Genomic DNA, 25,845 nt, shown 5'->3' with positions numbered 1-25,845 from the left:
TCAATCTCACTTTCCTCTCGTACCAACCTTCTCTCTCCTCTCTCTCTCCTTATAGACTTATATATGCCTCCTTTCCCATTTCTTCTCATTTCGTGTCTCTTCGTCTTCACCTTCATCTAACTATAATAATATGGTCTCCCTTAAAAAATTCTTCTCCCAACACCACATTTTCCATCCTTCTTCACTTTTACAGCTATTACCTCTATTGTTTCTTGTCTTTCACATACGCATGCTCCTTCTCCTCCCCCCCCCCCTCCCCCCACGACCTCTATCCATTTTACGTACACGCGTTCCTAGCACATACACACAAAAAAGTCGAATCGCATCATAATAAAATCGCAGGCTTCCGTGATTTTTCTTAATTAATACAAGCCATCACAATCCCAATGTCAACATCGCTGATCTTTGTATCACTTGGCAGTAAACAATGTGACAATGTAGTAGTACTTAGATTAGTGTATACATATACATATATATATATATATATATACACACACATAAACACATTATGTAATATATACATATACGTATACATATCCATACATACATATATACATAATACATACAGATATATATGTGTATATGTACATATGCATATGTATATACATGTATGTATGTATGTATATACATATATATATATATATGTGTATTATAATAATAATAGTACGGGGTGGGTTGTTGGGTGGTCACTCCGATGTAGTAATTAGTCCCAGTGGCACATCACTGTATATATATATATATATATATATACATATATATTTTTTATATATATATATGTATATGTGTACATATATATATATATACATATATATATATATAGTCACGACGACAACAGCGGGCGATGGTGGTGAGGCCTAGTACGACGCTTCACGCGCTTTCTCATATTTGTTCGTTCATTTGATGATGATTGAATAGGCGTTAAAAACATTTGCAAATTGCCAAATTGACGATTGAAAGTAAACAGCATTATTTATATTATTATAGATTACGTAACCTCGTTCGATTCATCTTTTCTCCATTTTTCTGTACTTTATAAAAAAAACCTTTTCCCGTTTCACTCTTTTTCCTTGTTTTCCTTTCCAATTTTTTTTTTCCAGGTTTCTTTTGCAATTATCTTCTTCCTTTCTGTTTTGTTTGTTTCAGTTCGCTTTTTTATTTTTTTTCACTTTGCTTCTTCCTCCTATGTGCATAAGGTCAACTCGAAATTGGTTGTTCATTTTGTTTGTTTGTTTGTTTTTTTTTTTTTTTTTTATTACTTTATTACTCTCGATCGATCGATCGATCGATCGATCGTTCGTTCGTTCGTTCGTTCGTTCGTTCGTCATGCGTGATTGCGTGCGTACTTAAATGAGTGCGTGCGTGCGTATTCACTCACAGACTTGCAGAAGTTAGCTCCATGACTGGTAGGAGTCTTGGTACCATTCGTGATCATCGCTGGAAACACCGCCAAGAGTGGCGGTCCTACCTCCGAATCCTATGTCACCGCCGCCACCACCACCACTGCCACCATTCACACTCGCCAATCCGTACGCATTGCCCAGTGGTTGTTGGGCGAGGGGTTGGTTTCCCCAGTTGCTCTGGAAGCGACGCTTAGATTCCCCCTGGTTCTGGTGACCCCCGTCAAATTTTCGTTTACCTGCTGTACATAGAAAGAAAAAAAGATATGTTTGTCACGTTAAAATTTTCACCATGTACGGTCACGTAACTCTCCAACGAATTTTTCTGCAACGGGCAACTCTTCACGCACGCGCATACACACGCATACACACAAAGCAAGCTCACAGCAAGTACAATTATTTCGCTATCAGTCTTAGTTGGACACGGGTAGGGTAGAATAAGTAACCGCTGCTTAATCGGCCGGTCCTTCGTAACAGAATTAGCATCGTTTCTCGATATATTATAACGTGTGTGTGTGTGTGTGTGTGTGTGCGTGCGTAGGTGTTTGTGTGCAAACACTCGTGTACGATGAAAGAAACGATTGGAAAAGAACAAACAACAGTGGGGAAACCGACTCCGATGATACCAACCGAACGATATTCTGCATAGTGCTGTTGTTCGTTTCGAAAAGAAGCTGAAGGAACGCCGCTAATAAAAAAAAATCGTCGTTTGTCGAAACGATCGAGAGAAGAGAAATCGGTTATATGTCTTCGATTCTTGCTAATCTCACGATTTACGAGGCGAATGGTGGATCATTGAGGAAACTGTCCGATTGGAATAACTGAGTCTATTTGAGAATGGATAAAGTTACGATTAGTTCGTGGGCAAAACAAAACAATTTGAAATTGTAGAGCAATTACTCTTTTTTTTTTCTTTTCTTTTCTACTGATCGAGAAGAGATCAAAATTTATATATTATTCGGTGTATATTTTTTTGTAACAACTGCACTTTTCACAATATTCAATCGATCGAGCGTGACTGTTATTACGCGTTATTACATCTCGTTTAAACGTAATGCAAAAAAGAAACCGGCCGAAAATTTAATAGAAAAATAATGAAGTTAAAAGAGGGAGGGAGGGAGGGAGGGAGGAGGAAAAGGCGTAGCCAACCGTTTATGATTTCAACCAAGAGACAGAGACAATTCAATTAAAGAACTTGATGCTCTTTTGAATAATAACTCGAAACAAAATCGAACATCGATGATATAAATTATATACGACACGCCTAAATTCTCATCCAAATTATTTCGTATGCGCGACATTCCGCGGGAAACGCAGTCATACCAGGAAAAAAAGAGATAAAAGGTAAGAGAGAAAGAAAGAAAGAAAGAAAGAAAGAAAGAAAGGGAAAAAAACAGTCAACTGTAAAACAAAAGGAAAATAAATATAATGAATTGTACTGAAAGCAAAACTAAAAGTAAAAATTGCCAAATTGCGCGTCGAAGTGCTAATTAAATTCGATAAACATAAAAAATGTTTAATAGACTCGCACCGTGCGTGAATAAAAATGATCAGTTTGACAGAATCTTTTTTTTCTTTTCTTTTTTCTTTTCTTTTTTTTTTTTGCGAGAAAGGTATAAAAAAAAAAAAAAAAAAAAAAGATAGAGAGAAAGCAGAGCGAAAAGTAAAAAGGTGTGTGTGAGACAGTCTTGTATGAAAAATGTAGTAGTATGTATGGGGGGGGGGGGGATAAGCAGAAGACGCAAAAGAGAGTGTAGAAGGGAAAAAAGAGTAGCGTATAATGAAAATAATGTTAAAAGATGATTGATTTATTGTGGAGATACAGACCATCCTCACCTGGTAAACTTCCCTTGGCGCGGACCCCCCCACGAGCGGACAGCCGCTGGACCCCACGAGCCCCTGAAGTTGCGGGGTTGCGTCCCCCCCTGACTGGCCCACGGACTTGGGGGCCACCGACTCGGCCACGCGGCACTACTCCACGGCCACGTCCAGCCTGACCAAATAACACAACACCCAATCGTTACCCTATATGATATTTATTAAATTCCTACAGTATAAATTTGCGTACACGATTCTATTTCATTTTTTTTTTTTTTTTTTTTTTTTTTTCCTTAGATTTTTCGCTTTTCGACTATTTTCATTTTCGTTTTATATACCGCGAGAGTTTCACAGTATTTGAGCGTCTTTGAGCTTTCGTTTATCAAACCCCTTTTTCTTCTCTTTTTCTATCGATTAATTAATTAATTGATTAATTGATAACAAATCTCATTATATTATATGCATCGTTGACCCTACTACTGTATTCACTTGTAAAATAAAAATTTGACACCTTTCATTTTCATCTCAACAACAAACGATATAACAATTAATTTTTCTTTTTGACGATTCAAAACACTTTTGTTACGAAACAAAATATTATTAATCATTTTAGAATTGATCGATTGATCCTCTCTGTATGTACAATACATTTTTATATACCCACTAAATGTAATTTATTATACAAGGTATTATATACAAAACACGTACACGTATACGTACACGTACAGATTAACAGATCAATGTATATATATATATATATATATATATATATATATATACATACATATATATATATATATATGTGTGTGTAATATACAACTCGTACAAAATGACCGTATTTATGATGCACGCATTAAGGATAGATATAGGTATGTATGTATGTACGTACGTGTGCATGGATGCAAGCATCTATATATATATATGTATCTTATACGTATACGCATACGTATATACATGCAGATTATACATACAAAATTAACGCGCGCACGGGATACGCGCGGCGCTTAATGTGTCAATGTGTGTTTCACATGTGGAAGGGGATGCATTTAATGATCAAATAGTAGGAGTTGAGATGATATATGCGTTACACGAAAAGCGGAAATGAGATAGGACAGGGTAAGAGAGACAGTTGATGGGCTCCGGAAAGAGAGAGCTAGGTAGGATATGAGAAAGGTACTTAATATATATATATATATCTGCGTGTATCTGTACGTGTATGTGTGTGCATGTCTGTGTACGTATACGTACTTACGTACGTACGTATGTCTGTATATACAGTGTGTGCGTGTACGTGTGTGTGTGTGTGTACATATGTATGTATGTATATATACAGATCAGTCAAATATACACATGGCATACAGAACGATGCAACGAACGTAGGAATCACCTAAAACCAAATATTACTAACCACATTTTTTTACAGACAGCAGTAGTATTAGCAGAATTATCCAATGCAGTAAAGCGGAAAGCTTATTGTATTGGGATGGCGAAGGAACTTTAAGCGACACAACATACTGCACTGTCAGCTAGAACAAAATTCAACAAATCAAGATTTAAGTAGATATAAGCAGCGCGGTAAAAAAAAAGCATTACACAGCAGGGTAATTGTTTAAGCGTAAGCGGTATTTTATATACATCAACAAAAGCAAACAACAAACATCAAAATTTTATTGTCGATAAATTACTGGCAGGGACTAGTAGAGATCATCGTCATTGCTCTTCTTTTTTTTCCATCCTATTCCATCGAATAGATCAAATTGTAATTTCTTTCTTTTCTTTTTTTTTTTTTTTTTTTTTTACAACAAATTGCCTAATTAAAGTCAAGTTGTGATTTAATTGTGAATAAGAAAAAAAAAAAGTAATTCTAACAAATCTAACACAAACGCATGTACACAGATGCGCACGCACGTACAAATACAACGTAACAATCGTTATAATTTTCTTTTCGCTCACTTTTGTCCACATATGTAGATTTTGTTATATAACTTATGTTACGTTATCTATAATCTTTTTTTTTTTTTTTCTAATTATTACTCATATGTAACGATCCATTAAGATTAACTATCAACGAGAATTACATTCTCTTATAATTTAATATTTAAAAAAGAAACAAATTTTATTGTGCAAAAAAAAAAAATTATTTATAATAACCATAGAAAATACTAAAAAAAAAAAAATGATGCAAATAGATTTATTAATTATTCCAGAATTGTAGATTTTATTATATTTTTCTTTTGATTTGAATTAAATTCATTTTAAGCAAAATTTTAGATATCATTACGTTACAAAAAAATTGCAATTAATTTTAAGACAATTAAATACATCGATATGGAATATGATTTATATATGAAGTAAAATTTCCACCGATGCATTGCAAATATATTTTTAGATAAATAATAATAAATATATAATTAATATGTAAATAATTTTAATCTGTTCTCAATTAAATATATAAAAAAAAAATTAAAATATATCGTTCAACAATTAGAAAATACTCTTTTAAATAGATCAATTTAATCATCATCTTTCTTTATTTTTTAATATTAACGAAGAACATTCAAAAAAGGAGAAAAAATTCAATGCGCACAATATACATTTCACATCCAGCTTCTCTCGAACAAATTTAATAAAATTAAAATTAAAATCTTTTTGAAAGATAATTGAAATATAACGAAAACATTGGCATCACGAAATGCATGATATGTAATAGAGAGAGAGAGAGAGAGAGAGAAAAAAAAAAAAGAAACGATTTAAACTATTTGAAAACGTAACAATCAAGTCAACGATTATTAATCTACTTCTTAATGACAATACACAAGCATTTAACATCGATCGATTAATATCGAAGAAATAAACGTCAATGATAAAAACGATAATTCGAAGAAATTTTTTGTAACTGATTCTACACCAACAAATCGACACTACCAAGGCATAAGGACATATCGTGTCGAAATAAATGCATATCGTACACGTTTGTCAAGTGGAAAAAGTGTCAAAAATGAAATATAATCGGTCCGTCAACAGCCATACCAATTTGTCATTCAATCAATCAATCAATCAATCAATCAATCGATTCAACGACCAATCAAACAACTAATTAAATATTATGTCAATCTAATTGATCAATCTATGTGTATCTATCATTCTATCTAAATGTATATTTGTTCTATCCATCCATCCATCCATCCACACATCCATTCATCCATTTATCCATTCGTTAATTTATACACATGTCTGTATTTATTGTATGCCTATTTATTTCCTATCTATTTAACTATTGATTTTTATCTATCTATCTATCTATCTATCTATCTATCTATTTGAACAATTTATTTTTAATTACCTATCTATTTACATATATATATATATTTAACTATCAGGCAATAAAATAATTAATCAGTCTGTCAAATTAATGTAATGATAGTACAGTTGTAATGATGTTTACAAGGTTATTGGGATAACCCTGCAACTTGGTATACAAATATATATACACATATATTTAAATTTACCATATCCGAGCCACGAGACTCAAACGCCCTTTTTTTCTGATAGGAGAAACTACGAACAGATATTAAACGTGTCATGGACATAACCAATACTATTTACATATACATAATCTATTTGTGCGCACACGCAAGTGTTGCAATTTATATACATATACGCATACATGTACATACATAATACATATATATATATATAAATATATATACACACACATATATATATATATATACACTTATGGTACACGTGGTGGAAAAAGTATAATAGGATACAATTTTATGTACATTCGTAATGTATAAACCGAAACCAATTATTTGAAATTACAGATCGTTTGGAAATTTGCATTAATCGATATAAAATGATCACATTCGATTGAAAAATTATACAATTTTCGTCGAGATGATATATTGATCCGAAATACAAATTGATCGAAGTTTGAAATTTTTCGATTCTGATTATATTTCTTCCACCTTGTATATATTCGTATGTACATAAATATACATATATATATATACATATATATATATATATATATATATATATATATATATATATATCTCAAAGGAAATTATAAATAGCACAGTAGAAACTCTCATATATATTTTTACTTATACTTAGAATTTCTTTGAATATTGACAAAGAACACAAAGTGAAAAAATATACAAAGAAGACCTACAGTAATCGTGAGTATTTACCTTCTTATTTTCTCGTATAAAAAATATAAACATCAAAGGAGAAATCTTTTCATTTCTTTATTACACATATTCTCCTTTCTCTTTATATACATATATATATATATATATTTATATATATACATACATATATATATATATCGTATCTTCTAATATTTTTCTTTCTTCTTTTCCGTTCCTCTCGTATTTTTCTACATTCTAATAGCTTTTCCCGGCTATATCGTTATTTTAAAATTTAGAATGGGTCTACCATGGCTCAGATATGATTAGCAAGCAATTTGAAAGTGGCAGTGTGTTCGACTTGTAGGATAAGACGTTAGTCTAAGCGATGGAATTAGTAGTAGTAGATATGACAAATATGTAAGGACACTCCACAATAGGACCCCCCTCCCTCACTCGCTGCGCGCTCGAGTATATCTCACATCTTTCTCTCTTTCTTGTATCTTTATTATATACGCTTTCTCCTGAGAGTCTTATTATTATGTTATATTATCTCACAGATCATTTAATCATCAATTTTGTTTCCAATCTAATTTTTTATTTTTTCCTACCCTCGTGGGGGAGGGAAAAAAAAAAAAAAAAAAAAAAACAATATCTCAAATGTGTCCACAAGCGCATTCCATTTTGATTATTCTTACAAAGCTTTGCTAAATAAATAATATATGCAGTAGTAGATCTATTACTTATCTTGTAATAAATGTTAAATTTGAATATAACTATAGGATGTTCACAATTTACCAAGACGAGCTGAGTATATGAATGGAGAAGTAAGTATAAATTTAAAAAAAAAAAAAAAAAAAAAACGTACATATAGAAATAGATGGGGGAAAGTCTATAGCGTGTAAACATATAATTATCCAAACGCACAAAGAATAACAGACATACATTCACGCATTCATGACAGGTAGCACACGTGTCGTTGGTATAAAAAATAGGTACGTATATGGATTTGCACCGTTGAGCACTTTTTTTTTCAAATTATAGATTCATGTCTTTCTGACCTTATACGTAATATAAATATCGATAAAGTGAGAAGTTAAGTAATACACACTCTGAATAAAACGATAAAATGAGCAGGTTGTTGGAGAGAGAAAAGTGGATTATATAAATGTAACTTGGGGTACATCCGCGAACACTGTGCCACAGTCAAATTACTGCTGATGTGTGTATATATGTATATATGTATACATACATATACATATATGTATGTACATACAGACACACACACATACATACATATAAATACTAAAGAAAGTAATAATGATTCAGTAACGGAAACGACTTTAGAACCATTAAAAAAGGCGACCCACCGGTTGAGGCTGCCTGCCTCTCCCTCTGGCAGGTGGCGGAGGCGGCGCGTAATCGAAATAGTAATCTTCGTATCGATAATAGTCATCGTAATATGGATCACTGTAGCCACCTCGATAATCCCCATAACCGTAATAGTCGTAATCATAATCTATAAAAACACACATTACAAATAGACCCAAATTTAGCCACGATATATCCAATTGACAACTTATTCAAAACTAATACTTGTGTTTCGTATAAGAAAGGGCATGCCGGGAAAAGATGGTTTTAAAAAACTTTCAATAATAGGAAACAAAAAAAGAAAAAGAAAAAAAAATATATATATATACTTGTATAACGTTACAAATTATTGCGACTTTATTTCGCAATCGTATTGTAAAACGTATTTAATTAAAAAATCATCACGGAAACATATATTACTTTCACTATGTAACAACGATATTGCCAAAAAAAGAAACTCAATAATTACCCTACCACCATCACGTATCCTGATATAAACTTCACGCTTCATTCGGATCATAGAAAATTGATATTTCCTAATTAATAATTCCAATATCCTAGCCCAACCTCCTCTCTCTCGCTCTTTCACTCACACACTCAATCACTTCTTCCTTGCGGAATTGTTAACGATTCTGAAATGTTCTGATTCATTAATGTTCTCTTTCTTTCTTATACAGGATTAATAACGGACATTGTCGTTATACAATATAATTATTGGAATTAAAAAAAAAAAAAAAAAAAAAAAAAATGGCGTGTTTTCTTGCAATTTTCGATGATCCGATATTAGCGTCTTTTCAACGTTGAATACATAATTCCAAAAGGGAAAAATACAAAAACTCTACCAAATGGTACTCTACTACTTTCCACTCATAATTCAATGTCGCATCTTACCTATTTCCATGAGAGCTGAAATCAAATTTTTTAATTTATGATGCATACGAAATCAACAAAATACGCACACTTACATAAAAACGAAGTAAAACAAACAACGTAAATTAAAAAAAAAAAAAAAATAAATAAATAAATAAATACAGGAAAGAAAGGAGAGATTAAAATTTCTTGGCGTAAAATGTGTACGATTGTGTACACTGCCACAAAATAAAAATCACTCGGATATTATTATAGGTAAAATACAAAACAAACAATACACATGCAATTTTTGTGTGTGTGCATGTCAATGTGCGTCTGTTTGTCTGTCCTGTTCCATCAGTCTGCGCGTACAAGAGCACACATATGTATATTGTATACGTAATATATTTATAAATATATACATATATAAATATATATATATATATATACATATAAAAATTATGTATAGAATATGTGTGTAGTATGCACGCGCGCGTGATATCAAGCCTCACAGGAAGTGGTAGTGGTAAGGCAATACTATGCTCATATTATAATGCTAAGCCACACCTGACATACATATGCATAAATGTACATATGTATGGAAATTTTTATGTTTGTAACCTTCGTCCAAAATATTTTGTAAACCTGATTATTATATACTGTTCACGAAATTATGCATTGATAAAACAATAATTGCGGAAAAAAAAGAAGAAGAAATAAAGAAAAAAAAAAAGAGAGAGAGAAAGAAAAAAAGAGTGGGGAAAGAAAACGAACAACTGCATAACAATTGAAAATGTAATCATAATAGGCTCAGACCAATAATTTAACTTAATAAAAAAAATATTATATATGAATGCAGCTATTCGATTTGATAAATAAAATAAAGAGATATTCCAGCTTCTAAACACTTTCTCACTACATGTTCTAATATGATAAATAATGAAACATGTGTAAGTTTGAATTCTTGTAAATCTTTTGCAACTTATAAAAAAAGGTTAATTTAAACAATAAATTGTCATTTTCCCTATCTCTCTAAGAGAAAGGATTTGTAATTGATCTTATATCATATTATATATAAAATAAAATATACAAACTTTCGACATTTATTATATTTATATTTATATCGTATATCGTTAAATACGTTTATATTTCTGTTAAATTTATATATATATATATATATATGTTATGCATTTAAGTTAAAGTATGTAGTGAGATAGTGAAAAATCCCCAAAAGCATGCGGGATGTTTATGTTACATAACATTACCATAAGATATCGATATAAACGATTTAACAATGATTTGTGTTTATATAAATCTGAAAAATAAAATATTAACATTTTAAATCTATGGACAAAATCTCGCTAATAAATTTTTAATATCGTATAATTTTATACGTTCTCTTAACACCGATGTATTTGTTATCTTTGAGCAATTGATTAATATAATAACATTGAATAATTTATTTAAAATTGTATTTTAACGTTCCGTAATAAAATATAAGGAATAAATAATAATTTCATATTGATAAAATTGTTAATAATTTTATGAAAAATTTGCAGAATTAAATATTTTTATAAAAAGATATGGTCTAAGCCTAAAGATAAATCGAATTAATCATAAGCGGAAACAAAAAATGTTATTTTAATTAGAATAAAACGTGTTACATATACGTAATACACGTTTATCTTTTTCTGTATGAAATATTATTAAAGGGGTGGCGAAATGCAATTAAAATGTTACATACAAATACATGTATATATATGTATATACGCGTGTATATATATACTTAATACGGAATAAATCTAGAGAAATATCAACAAATACGACAAAAATAAAAACGGAGCGGTACTTACCATAATCGCCTCGTCCCATCTGTCCTCGCATACCTGCGCCGGTACCCCGAGGACCCTGACCTGGTCCTCGAACTGGCATTGGTCCTCCCATCATACTTGGGTGGGATGGAGAACCCCTAAAAAAGAAAATATTATTATATGTAATTGAAAATAATAGTTGGAGAGATTAAATTAGGAGAATATTGAACGAAATTAAAATTAAAAAATATATCCATATATAACACATATAACAGATATAACACACCCGCTTCTGCCCTGAAACATTTGCATCATTCTTCGCTCTCTAGCACGAAGCATCTCTTCCTTTTTCTTTTTATCAGATGGAGGTTTCGCGAGAGATACTTCAATATGAGAACCACCAATCTCTTTCCCGTTCAATTCGTTCATCGCCTAAAACACGAAACGATTTATTACCATCAAATTACACTTTCAAATTTGTTCACCAAATTATCTTTTGTCACATCATTTATGTAAAATGGAAGAACGTATGACAGAACTTTGATAAGGTATAGCTTATCCGTTAAAAATATAGCAGATGAAAATATGAACCATTTGCTAAATAAATTGTCAAGTTAATATTATATAATATTATTGATGAGATTTTATCGAAACTTACTTTCAAACTGGAAGATTAAACCAAATATATAAAGCGTATCATTTAATAACACAAATAATTAATGACGCGCACACATTATCAATGATTATTTTACCTTGACAGCATTGTCTCTTTCTTCAAAGTGGACAAAAGCATAATCCTTGATCTTCTTCACTCTTTCAATATTACCATATTGTTCAAAACTTTCTTTCAATTTCTCCTCAGAACAATCTTGAGTCAAATTTTTCACATACAATACACGCACCTATATAATAAATGATTCAATAAAAATAATCAATCTTATTACAATTATCTTATTACGTTCTTGCTTTGCTATATTAATTACTTACTTTAGACATGGTTTGTTCGTCGGGCTCCTCCTGAGGATCAGCCCAGTCAACTATGATATCACAGCCCCATACTTTGATGCGACCGGTACTTAATCTTCGTTTGGCTAAGGAAGCAGCTTTGTGAGATTCGTATTCTAAGAAGCAAAAACCTCTATTTTTCTTCTTGTCATCCGGAGAACTGTAGATAATCACCTCAGTCAGACCAGCTATATGACGAAAAATTACACAAAATGGATCAATAAAATTCAATGAAACATTTAATAGATAATTTAACAAATATATGTAAAGGTCTACGAATTAAGAAAGGAAACACAGAGAAACAAAAAAAGAAACAAAGAAAAAGAGAGGGAAGAAATAAAATGGAGAAAAAAAAAAAAAAAAAAAAGAAAGAAAGAAAGAAAATAGATAAACGAATGAATTTCTTTGGGCTGTAACAGATGTATATTATGAATATCCGAGGACAGATGACACAACTGAATGAAAGATTATTTCACATGCAATGAATGAGTCATAAAAAAAAAAAAAAAAATGCAAAGTCTTTTTGTTTGAAGCCTCGCTTGCAAAAAAAAAATTTAATTTGAAAATTAATTGACTCACTCTCAATTAAATAAGAATGATACAATTGGATGCAAAATTATTCTGTAAGCAAAAACAAGTAGAAAAAATAAAATAAAACGTTTTCATTTAACACCACCAATTTAATTTTTATTTTTTCTTTTTTTTTTCCTTTCTCCAATACATGAAAAAAAATTGTAAAATCAATTCCCTCTCCCAGTTGCATCATTCGACCTAAGATACCTATCTACGTATATCGAAAATTTTATAATTAAAGAATATTTAAATTATTAAATTTCATTTTGTTTTAATGTATTGTTAATGTGTCCATTAAACATTCTTAATTATATATTGTTGATTTAGAAGATATTTTGCAACAAAAAGGAAAAGAAACAGAGTAAATTAGAGAGAGAGAAAGAGAGAGAGTTACAGAATTAAAGAGAGAAAGAGAGCGAGAGTGAGAGTGAGAGAGAGAGAAAGAGAGAGAATGAATGATGCGAAAAAAAATAGGTAAATTTATCACCCAAATTATAAATTAAACTTTATATGAAGTAGAAAATTATTAGAAATAGCAAACTGTGCATTACTAAAAAAAATTAAACTATATCGCGAAGTTTAAAAAAATTGACGTGATCAAAAAAGGAAGTAATTGTTTTTACATTAAAGTTAACTATTTTTTTTCTTTAAATCGCTATTTTTATCCAACCTATATGCTAAATTATTTTTTTTAATTTTCTAAAAATAAAATAAGAAAAATCAATTATAATAATAATTGACAAAATTGACAATCCTAACGAATTATCGAACTATCAAACTATCGAGCTATGCTGTAATCGATCGATTTTTAAACTTTTTATTTCAAATTAAAATTGTAATTGTTGTAATTTTCGAGTAATATTCGAATAATAATAATAATAATAATTGTGATGATAAATGTATGATGCGATATATATGTGTTTCGCAATAAGTGATTTATTAACTATAAATCATTTTTGGCGGAAAATCTTTGAAATTCTTAAATTGACTTAACGAACTAATGTTTTTTTCCGTTTATGAGCACGCATTATTCTCAAAATCCTTATTCTCAATTAAGTAAGAAATAAATTGAGCCATTGAGAAACAATGATCTATGAACTAAGCAATCTATAAAAGATTTTGAGAACGTAATAAATATGCAGTATCATATAGAGAATTATACTTTATACTTTACTTTATATATATATATATTATATACGTATAATATATATATATATATATATATATATATATATAATGCGTGTCAATGTATATAAGCGTAAATGGAAAATGAGTTACTTTCTATAACTCTAACTTTCGCAAACATCATCTTTTAAATAAGACATTTGTCCGTATCAATCTCCGTACACTCAAAACACAAAATTATTTCGTATTTTTATAATTTGAACAAATTTTTACTCGATTAACGTGTAATTGTCAAATATACACATTAATACGCATATACCACTTGTAGTAATAAACAATCTCTGTCGTGACACGTACATGTTAATCTACATATCATGTATACCTGTATTTATATACGTGTATATACATACATGCGATTGTACATATACGTATATGTATGCATGTGTATATGTATATACAGACAACTGATATAAAAAAAATAAATAGATAGATAGATAAATAAATAAATAAATAAAAAAATAAAAAGAATGAAAGAATAAAATGTAAAATTAGGAGAGGATTTTTCTATAAAAATAAATTTAAAAAAAACAATTAAAACATTTCGTGAAATACACGGATAGTTATCAAATACCGCCAAATAAACATACCAACTAAAAAAGCAAGAATACCATGAAGAAATGTATGTGTAAAAAAAGAAAGAAGGGGGAGAAAAAAAAAAAATATGCTTGCAATTTTATTCACAGATGATAAAGTTATATATATGATATATATTTCCAAATGCGAATGTAATCCAAATCCGATAATAATTTCTTGCGAATCTTTGCAATTTTTTAAATTTTTGTAGATTTTAATAGTTTTAGTGCTTATTACCGTTTGTTACTTAACTCATACAATAGAGAAGTACAGTTAAAATTGAAAAAAATGTATTATCATTAAATAAAATTGTCATGCTATTAGAGTTTTGCAACATGCATTGCAATGATTTATGAATATGCAAAAGATTGATATTTCGTGGAATTCTCGTATGAATTTACATCATCGATTAGTCGATTAATACAAGTACGATTACTGTCGTACATATACTGTTCTCTATACTATAATAATAACAACAATAATAATAATAATAATAACAATAATAATAATAATAATAATAATAATAATAACAATAATAATAATAAAAAAAGCATCTGCAAAAACAATCAAAAAATTGCTTCGCTCCTATAAATGTTCTTCATTAAATTATAATTATTTTATATATATATATATATATATATATATATATATATATATATATATATATATACACACTTTTTTTCTTCAAAAGTAGTTTTACTCTCCTTCCTCTCAGTTTAAAAGTTACTCGTCGCATGCGCAAGCATGCGTACACACACGCGCGGACACGCACACAAACTCTCTCGTGTATGTGTGTTGTGTGTTTAAACGTATAAATGCATGTACGTATGCATGTGTACTCGTACGTATGTATGTATACACGTTTATGTGCGTACGGACACGCGTGTGTGTACATATGTATGTGAATATGTATAATTGAATAGACAACACGGCATCTGATTAAAACGCACTTGATCTTGAAAGTAATAAGACGCACGTGCGTTATTTATATATGTTAAAGTAAATCAGTGGGGAAAAAAAAAAAAAAAAAAAAAAAAAAAAAAAATGAAAAAGTGAGATAGAATTAGAAAGTGTGTATGAGAAAGTAAGAGAGAGAGAAGAGAGAGAGAGAGAGAGAGAGAGAGAGGGAGAAAGGGGTTGTTAGAATTCAGATGCCTTGTGACCTTTTTTTTCCCATAAATTCTGATTATTTAACCTTATGCCTCCTGAATTCAACATTAATACTTTATTTTTTAATTTTTAACCGTTATCTCCTCTCTGAGTCCAGACTTAAATATTACATGCAAGAATACTATGCAAACACACATATAATAAGAAATATAAGAGAACTATACACATTCATTCAATCACTCTGACCGATTTCATGTCCGTAACAGATACATTAGAGAAAATTTAGAACATATAAAACATTTTTCCATTGGATAAAATGCTATATTTTATTATTTTCCTAATAGCAAAAGTATCCAATTATTATTCAAAAAGATTAACACATACACGTAGAATTTTTACGATTGCAAATGATACCGCGCATTATTACTATATATTTAATATGTTTTCAATCATTTTTTATTATTTTTTTATTTACTTAAATCTCTATAAATGTTTTTGCGTCCCAAAATCAATCAATCAGCATAAATAAAAAGTTACAAATTTATGGATTAAGTGTACAACATAAATAATGGACAAACTTTGGATTAAATGATCTTTTGAAAAAAAAATTTCTAAGGAAAAATAATAAACATTAAGAATGTCTTACCGAGAACAGTTAAACTCCATACATGTAATTATGACAGATAATAAATTAAATTTTATGACTGTGGGACACAGTATAATACAAAAATTCGTTAATCAATTACAGCCAATGATTTATCCAAAAATTAATAGGAAATAAAAAATAATAAAATAATAAAGAATAAAGACTTATTTTTCAGAATAAAAAACTTTGATGATGTTTGTGGTGAAAATGTGTGCGAAATGTTTATAGATAACAAATTATATTCTACGACATATGTATCAATTTAAGGAAAAATCTGCCTACTTGATAATGATGCTAGAGGGCATTAAAAATTTACCCATCAAGCACCTCTAACTAAAAATCGAATAGAAACAGCCGATTGTTAAAAAATAAAAGTTTTGTCCCACCATTTTTTTCCCATAGAATTTCCTTTGGTTACTGCTTGCTGATTTAAGGACAATTATCAACTTACGTGCGTGCTTTGTAAATTCTTCGAACAAGTCATCTCGGTCTCGATTCTTTGGAATATTTCCCACAAACAAGCGATGATTGTTATAAGATACGGTAACACCAATCTTTTTCCCTTTCCGAATCTCATAATCATTCAGCTGTAAGAATAATGTGGAAGGAGAGTGCCAATTAAGCTTGCCTTTTACAATTTCACCTGCTTATTGGCTGTTCTGAACGTGGGATATCGTGAAGCGACCTTCGGGGAAATTATATATATCTTATACGAAGGAACAGGGCAAGCAAATTAATAAATGAATGTGAAAAAATAAACTGGAGTTAATTATCGTACACGGTCGGTGAATGGATGAATAGATATATAGAGGTAGATAGATAGTTATATCGATAGATAGATAGATAGGTAAATAGGTACGAAGGTAGATAGGTAGAAGGTAGGTAGGTAGGAAAATAGGTAAATAGGTAGAGATAGATAGAGATAAGTGTATAAAATAAATAAATGAATAAAGTAGATAAGTAGATAGGGAAACTGGTAAACAGAAATAAATATATAAATAGACAAGTTGATAAATAGAAATAGGTAAGTATATTCATGGATTAATAGATAGTATTAGATGGGCAGATGGGTAGATTGATAGACAGAATAGTTGATAAATAGAAATAGATATATGGATAGCTAGGTAAGGTGATAGGTGTAATAGGTAAGTAGGTAGGTGGATGGGAGTGCCTGTCCGTTTGTTAGCGAGCCAAACGCCCCAGCGGTCCACGCATATCTCCCATACCCCCATGCTTGAGGTCCAGTTATGAATCGCGTTAACATGATGCAAAAACTGATAACAACCACGCAGGACAGCGCGCATTATATTTATTATTACCTCACTATATAATTTTAATAATTCTGCCATATTAAATTGCTTCCACATTTTCTCTTCTAAATACTTTGTCTCTCTTTATCCTTTTTATTGTAGAAAAAAAAAAAAAGAAGAAAAAATCAAATAACAAAAGAAACAGCAAAATAAGGAATTAAAAAATGAAAATAAAAGTACACGTTCAAATCGCCAAGAAGATAAAACTTCAAATGTCAAGATTAAGGCTACTTGTGTGAGATTGTGTGTTTGCGCGCTTCAGTGTAAATTGTGGGATTGTTCGCGTGTATGTTTGACAGCAAAAAAAACGAATGGTGTTGATCGTAGTGGTAGTGATGGTTTGGTACCGATCATAAAATAATTGTGATCCTACAATGAAGATGCAACGGAACGACGATAATGATGGCGATAACGATAACTATGATAATAAGAACGACAACGGTAATTATGAAAACTAAAGGATAAAGGAACGCTATAAGGAGTAAAAGAAAAATCATTTGGGAGAAAAGAAAGGAAGTATATTAAATAAAAGTAGGAAGTGTATAACTCATAACTCAACCTAAATATGCGAGGAAAAGAAGACTTGGACCAGAGAGGTGTTACTGTTCACTAATAAACCGAGAGGCAAGGAGACTGATCAGAACTGAAGGTGACATAGGTAACTGTAAATCGCACGGTCGCGCGTACGATCGTGTTTATTTCTTGGATGCTCCAAAATTCCATACCATCTACAACCACTACTTAAAAGCTACCACTCGTAAGTTACAATACAGGTAGACAGGTAGGTATAGGTAGATAGGTAGGTACACACGCCTCGTATTCACTTTACCTGTTAATTTACCAAATTCCTCCAAGATCTCCTCTTTGCCTTTTGACTTTGGTATGTTCCCCACGAAAAGTCGTAGATTAGGAACGCTAATGTTTACTTTCAGATTCTTGCCGGGTTTTATTTCGTGATTATCGAGCTGTGGGATGAAGAAAACAAACACATGCCTCATATTGTTCCAATGATATACACTTCATGTTTTATCTAATTGCGACAAACAAAAGAATTTAGGAAAGATTTTTCAAAATATGAAATTTAGTGAAATAATTAACATGGCCTGGTTCCATGAAAGCGAGAAAGTGGCATGCGCTTTGTCGCTCGAGTCTTCACAATATAGGAAACCGGCGTTCACGTATGTGCTCCTGTAAACAAATTTTAAACCTACCAATTTTCAAAATTTTGTTACAAAAATTGTCACTGTCCAACGAAAGTCAACCAATTAAGTAAATATACCCCTAACCAATTAAACCACACGAACTTCTTTTTTTTCGCATCGTCAATGTTTAGGAAAGTTCTCCACTCCCAATTTTGCCCACTGAGCAAAGAGGAGAGCTGGAAAAAGAAACTCATCCATAGGACATTATTATATACATGTATGTATATACATACATACATGCATACATACATACGTACATACATACATACATACATACATCATACATACATCATACATACATACATACATACATACATACATACGTACATATGTACGTACGTACATATGCGCGCGCGCGCTTATGATGTGTGTGCGCATATGTGTATATGTAAATGCGAACCTGTTTAAATGTATGTGTATATCTATATATATATGTACAGAAAAATATGTATATCTTCTGCATGTATTCGCGTGCGCGCGCGCGTGTGCTTATACTGTTATACATATGTGCATTTATTTTCTCTCTCTGTTTTGCTGCTGTTAAGTATTTGGCATGTGTTGGGCATCATTATATTTAAATATAAATTAGTGGTCAGGGACATATATGTATATGTATGAAACAAATATGTGGATTGTTCCTAACTAAAGACATTGAATGTCAAATTTTATTATTTTTTACCATTAGTAAAATAATGCTAAAACATTTGTGTTAAAACTACAACTTTAAAAATAAATAAATAAAAAAGAGAGAAGAAAAAAAAGAAAAAAAAAATAAAGAAAGAAAACGCAAGTCACAACATATAGAACAAGCCACATGGGAATATGAAAAAAATGTATTCGAAATGTTTAATGTAAGAAGAAAAAAGAAGAAAAGGAAAAAGAAGATGTTCTTATACCATCTTCAATTTGATGAGTCGATTAACGTTCATTTTGAAACAAATACCATAAACATAAATAAAAATAATTCAATAAAACAAGTTATAGAATTAGGAAGAAAGTAAAGAAATAAAACATGTGCAATAATGTATTTAAACATTTCGAAAATTTACTTATTTTGGTAGCAATAACAATTTTGTAACATTTCTAAAGTTTTTCTAAACAAAAGTGAAGGGAATTGATATATCCATAACAAGATGTTGTAAACTAGGATAACAGAATTTGTACGCTTCACAAACATGTACCTACATGATAGTAAAAATAATTCAAAGAATATCTACATACCTCTCTAACAGCTTGTTGTGCTGCTTCCCTATTAGTAAAAGTGATAAAAGCATATCCTCTGTTACATCCTGCCATCGGATCCATCATTAATCTTAAATCCCAAATTTTTCCACATTTTTCAAACAAAGGAATTAACTCATCTTCATACATATCTTTTGGAATTTTTCCACAAAATACCTTTTAGGGAAAAAAAATATATAAAATAAGAAGAAAATTAAAATGATAATAACTGATACAAAAAAAATTTTTTTTAAATATAAAAAGAAATAGAATTTGATTAAATAAAAAAAAAACAATAATTCATTGTCTTACCTCGCAACCAGTTCCTGGTGTAGGACCTTCCCAATTTGGAGGAGGACCTCCATATTTCCTTTGTCCTGTTGTTACATCCAAAGGATAACCAGTTCGTTCAAGAATCATCTAAGGTATTATAAACAATTTTGTATTTTCTTTATAATTTATGTTAAGTATAGTAAGTTATAAATAAATATAGTATAGTAAGTATAAGTATAGTAAGTACAGTAAGTTTATAAATAATTATAAATATAATTTATATTATAAATATCAAATTAAAGAAAATAAATATCTACCTTTATTTTGTCTTCATCTGGTGCTTTTGGAGTAGTACTAGTACCAGTACCTTGTCCAGCTCGACTTTTCTGTCTATAGGTTTTCATTACACCACAAAGATATGCAGATTTATTTGATACGTGTTCTAAATTAGATTCAAGAAACTGTGTGAGTACATTTAATGCACCATCGACAGGAAATTCCTTTAAAGCATCTAATGCTCTTTCATCCAAATCCACATGAGCTAATTTTCCTGTTTTATAAATTTCATCTAATTTTGCAGCTACTTTTTCATCTAATCCATATTGAATCAACTTTGAAAAATCTTCCGTTCTTTCTACATATTCCATTTCCTCCTTAGACTGTTTTTCTTCCATTTTTATTTCCCCATTTCCTTCTGCCATAGCTAAAACAAATTTTTATTTCCAAGACAACATCTTTGAGAAAACAAAAATTTCAATTATTTTAGTTTTTTATATTTATATAATTTAATTTGAAGTTTATATCTTTTTAAATTATTATTAAAATAAAATTATTATTTAATATATTAAACTTATTATAACCCATTAAATATCTATTAATCCTTTGTGGTTATATTTTCATTAGATATAATATTATTACTATAGGAAATATTAATAAAAATTATTTTTCAATAAATGTACACTTATTATATAATCTTATATAAACAAGCAAATTTTTTCTATAAATTTTCACATATATTTAACTCAACAATATTGAATTCGATTTTGTTATTAGTAATTACTTTATAAACTATTCTTCTAATTTTCTATCGTATCATATATTTTTTGTAAAAATATATGTAAAAAATCTGATTTATATTGACATGTATCAAAATAATTAGTATTCACATAATTAATGATGAATTGTTCCACTATCTAAGAATAAAAAAGAATCAAAGAATCAAACATTTTTAAAAATATAATTGTATGTTGTAAACAAGATAATTCTTAAACTTCAACACTCGTTTCAATAATAGAATAAAAAGATATTATATTTTATCCAAAATAATGCAAAGATAGATTTTAAGTTTTCATATTAATCGCAATAATACTTAGTTCTTTATTTTAATAACTGAAAAAATAACAGAAAGAAAAAAAGAAAATAAATAATTAAATAGAAATATATAATCACAAAGGATTAAAAATACAAAAAATCTTTTGAACGAAATTATATATATTGTTACATTAGTAATTTTTAATTTTTTTATATAACGGCAATATCAATATTACTGTGTATTATATCATTTACAACATTGATATTACATAATAGATTTGTTTTTAGCATTTAAATATCAAAATCTAATATTTTCTAAATTATAATATAATTATAAAATATTAAAAGCATTAAAATATTTCTTAATTTGTATAAAGAAATTTTGTTTAACATAACTTATATATAATTTGAAAAATAAATATAAATATTTATAAATAATTACAATATTTAATCAGATATGTTCATGAAAATTAAAAGAATAATAACAGTTTTTCTATTAATATAAGATTAATAATTGATTTAATTTTATAATATTCAATATATAATACCATTTTTAAATTTTATATTCAGAATTTTTAATCTATTATTCAAAATTTTTTATCTAAAATATCAGTCATTCAAAAGATTAAAAATAAGATATATTATATATAAAATAAAATAAAATATATACGAAAAGAATATATAAATAAATAATTTGAAATGGGAAAAAAAGAACTGGAAATAGAAATATGTAGAAATAATTATGAAAGAAAATGGAGTACATGAAATAGAAAAAATGTAACGAACGTGATTAAGACTCGAACACAACTATTCAACATATAATGCATAGTACGTACAGGTTCCCGCGTTTACAAACAATTTTTATATTAAAATTCTTAAATGTTATCCATAGCTTTATAAATAAAAATTACAGGAAAATTTTTATGAATATCATCAATGTATCATTGATAATATCGTATACCTACTCCTTAATTTGAAATATATAATAAAGAAGTCTCCATTATTGAACAATGCACTTTAAAATACGAGAATTTAATTATGATAATGAATTGTTTCAGAATAACGTATTTAATATATAAAATACAAAATTGTGCTTCAAGAGAAATGTAACTGCAATTTTTTGTGTAAAGCTTGCCGGCCGGCAATAGAGTTGCATCCATATTTCTTGAAGGATGCAATGCACTTTTACACTCGCGATAACATCACACCTGCTACTCTAACTAATGAATTTTTTATCGTGTTTATTAACGCATTACTATAAAAGCACATTGATAAAAATTATTCACAATATTCATAACAAGAATAATTGCATATACCTTAGAAAGTAATCGAACAAAATCCTCCTGTGAGGAAATGGCGATAGACGTCAACGTGATTGCAGACTACGGGGTTCACAAAACGACGCGCAAAGATACGCTCGAACCCAGCGACACGAGTTAGCCATTTTCTTCTGAGGTATATTCGCGAATTCTGATTGGTTCGTGCAAAACGTTGAAAAGAAAAAGTTGACCATGCAATATGCACTCGTGAAATAACGAATTTCATACTTGAAATGTACATACACAATAGTACGTTAATTCTATAATACGCAAATTTGATCTAATCGTTATACTTGTTCAATGAATTATTTTTAATTATTGCAAATATTATTTTTAATAAATATATTATCTACATATACAAAATTTAAAAGTATCGATAATAATTACATATCTATAATTTTTTTGATATTCTATTATTTTTTTTTTTTTACTTTTAGTAATAAAATTTGAACATAAACTTACTATTATAATTTATTTGAATTGTGAATCAAAAATTTTTATTATTAAAATATTAAACTAAATATTAATAATTTATCAAAAACATTATAATTACGATCTTATAAAATATCGTAAAATAAATTTATGTTTTTTTGTTTCTATTTTATATTTTTTTTGTATTATTTCTTTCGAATAATGAAATAATAAAAAAAATTAAATGAAATATGAAAACAGCGATCGTATAATTTTATAATATTAAATTTCACAAAAAATAAATGGTCGTATATTCTAATGCTAAATTTACTTCATATTAATAAACTTATATTTAATATAATTTATATTTATAAAGTATTATTTTTTAAGTTAGATCAAACAATAAAGAAAGAATAATTGATAAGAATATTAAGCCAGAATAAATCAGAATCAAATGCCATAACCTCCGAAATATAATTATACGGTATAAAAATAATGTACCTGTATAAAATCTGAAATCTTCACAGTTAATAATTAATTTTGAACAAATTACAAAACGAAGCACCAAATATTATACACAAAACAGTCACAAGCTTTTAACCAATAAAAAATTCATATTACAGATACCACCAATGTTAACACAAATATAAACTTGCATGTATTTTTCTTCACTTTCACGTTATATCAAACTGTATTCAAATGTATATTATAAATTGCATTTAACACTTGATTGTATTAGATAAAATATAATGCAGTGAATTTAGTCTTGTAGGCACTTGCAAAGTTTCGATAATATTGCAGTGATGGTGACGGTAAGTGAAGTAAGCCCGGGCGCAGCGTTTTGATATCATGTAGTGCCTACATAGCCGTAATGCATAAATTGGACTGTCTCGCTAAAAGAACGGTGCAGTGGTGCAAGCCCTACAAAACCAAACCAGTTTCCTCACTTGCTTGCTTGCTTGCTAGTTGCGCCCCAATCCAATCCGATTCAACCGCTTACCTCTCTTCGCGGTATATGCGAGCCCCGCCTTAGTCAGGCTCGTCGCAATTCTTTTCCGTTCCTGTATCATTCTTTCAATAATTTTTCATATTTTTTTCCTTTTTATTTTTTTAAATAAATATTTATATTTTTCTATAATAGTATATTTAAATATTTTTATTGTAATTTATGTATTTTTATTATCTTTATTTGTATTCTTATTATCATTATCTATACAATTGTTATATTATTTGTAACTAAATTATAATAGAATTCAAAGAAACAATTTTATAATAGCATTAAATTATATTTGATTAGAAATTACAATATTCGTGTCATTAATTACAAAACGTTGAACATATTCAAAAATAATATATTAAAAATTATACTGTTATTTTATTATAAAATATTATATACATAAATAATAAAAAAAGTTGATGTATCTCTAAAATATACGAATATGCTTGAATTAATAAACCATTATATATTCTATAAAATAAAATTATGCATGTATTATATACATATATATAAATAAATATATATATATTAGATTTCAATAGATTTTAAGTATATACTTTTTTTTCCTTTAATAAAGTTATAATCATATGTTATTATATATGATATAAGTATTTTTAAAAAATCTATATTTAATTAGAAAATTCTGCAATTTTTTTTATTATGAAATTCAAATCTTTTATATTATTTATGAATTGATACTATAGCATAAAGCATAGCACAAATCTTTCTATTCTTAATTTTACAGATTCTTTTCCCAAATTAAGAATTATTACATATTATATATATGTAATTTTATTTGCATAAAAATACTATTTCAATAATTTGAAATAAAATCATAAAAAATATAAAATTTTATATTACATTTTCACATTTTTAAAAAATTTATATTAAAATAAAATTCTACAATTTAAATTATCATTCTCTATTTGAGAAAGAATTAAATAATTCCCATGAACATTTTCTTAATTATTACAAATAATGTTTTAGATAACAGAACACAGTACAGACAACAAGATACGGTCCTGAATTCAACCGTAAACCGCCTGTCTGGTTGAGCACGCACCCGCGTCCCTCAAAGGAGAAGAAGCAACAAAGACAGATGGTGCTCGTATGTTCGCTTGCTGAAACCTGTTCCTTCAGAACTTTTCCGTTTTCTTAATTTTTATTCGTTCAAATTCTATTAGTTAAAAATTATTATTTTATTCATAATTATAATTAAAACTATACGTTAATTCACAAATAAAATGTTAATAAATTAAACTTCACTTATTGTTATACTGTATATTTAAATATACATATTTCTTTTTCCTCTTGTTCCCTCTCCTTCTTT

At 28.8% G+C, this 25,845-nt stretch overlaps 1 protein-coding gene and 1 long non-coding RNA gene across 18 annotated transcripts; one reads left to right on the top strand and one right to left on the bottom strand.

Moving 5' to 3' along the window:
* Positions 1-344: 344 nt before the first annotated feature.
* Syp (synaptotagmin binding cytoplasmic RNA interacting protein) lies at positions 345-24,452 on the bottom strand. Of its 17 annotated transcripts, none has more exons than XM_086903725.1 (12): positions 24,020-24,452; positions 20,795-21,180; positions 20,517-20,624; positions 20,205-20,381; positions 16,923-17,058; positions 12,367-12,572; positions 12,132-12,281; positions 11,666-11,811; positions 11,422-11,537; positions 8,719-8,867; positions 3,225-3,390; positions 345-1,639 (listed from the first exon to the last, which is right to left on the bottom strand). In XM_086903725.1, exons 2-12 carry the CDS (start codon positions 21,176-21,178, stop codon positions 1,389-1,391), a joined length of 1,989 nt encoding a protein of 662 aa, XP_086759851.1. In that variant the 5' UTR covers positions 21,179-21,180; positions 24,020-24,452; the 3' UTR covers positions 345-1,388. The 17 variants fall into 17 exon arrangements, with proteins under 17 accessions (XP_086759851.1, XP_086759857.1, XP_086759854.1 ...); XM_086903731.1 differs by having other exon boundaries at positions 3,234-3,390; XM_086903728.1 differs by lacking the exon at positions 16,923-17,058 and adding an exon at positions 18,611-18,746 and having other exon boundaries at positions 24,020-24,405.
* LOC147658209 (uncharacterized) lies at positions 24,197-25,780 on the top strand. The gene is made up of 2 exons (XR_015290828.1): positions 24,197-24,330; positions 25,503-25,780. It is a non-coding gene; the product is annotated as an uncharacterized LOC147658209 (long non-coding RNA).
* Positions 25,781-25,845: the final 65 nt, after the last annotated feature.

Source organism: Apis florea, unplaced genomic scaffold (genome assembly GCF_048593485.1).
Source record: "Apis florea isolate Af1SG1 unplaced genomic scaffold, ASM4859348v1 contig_2293_pilon, whole genome shotgun sequence".
Classification (NCBI taxonomy): Eukaryota; Metazoa; Arthropoda; class Insecta; order Hymenoptera; family Apidae; genus Apis; species Apis florea.
Note: the sequence above shows the minus strand (reverse complement) of the source record. Positions and strands in the feature narration are given on the sequence as shown.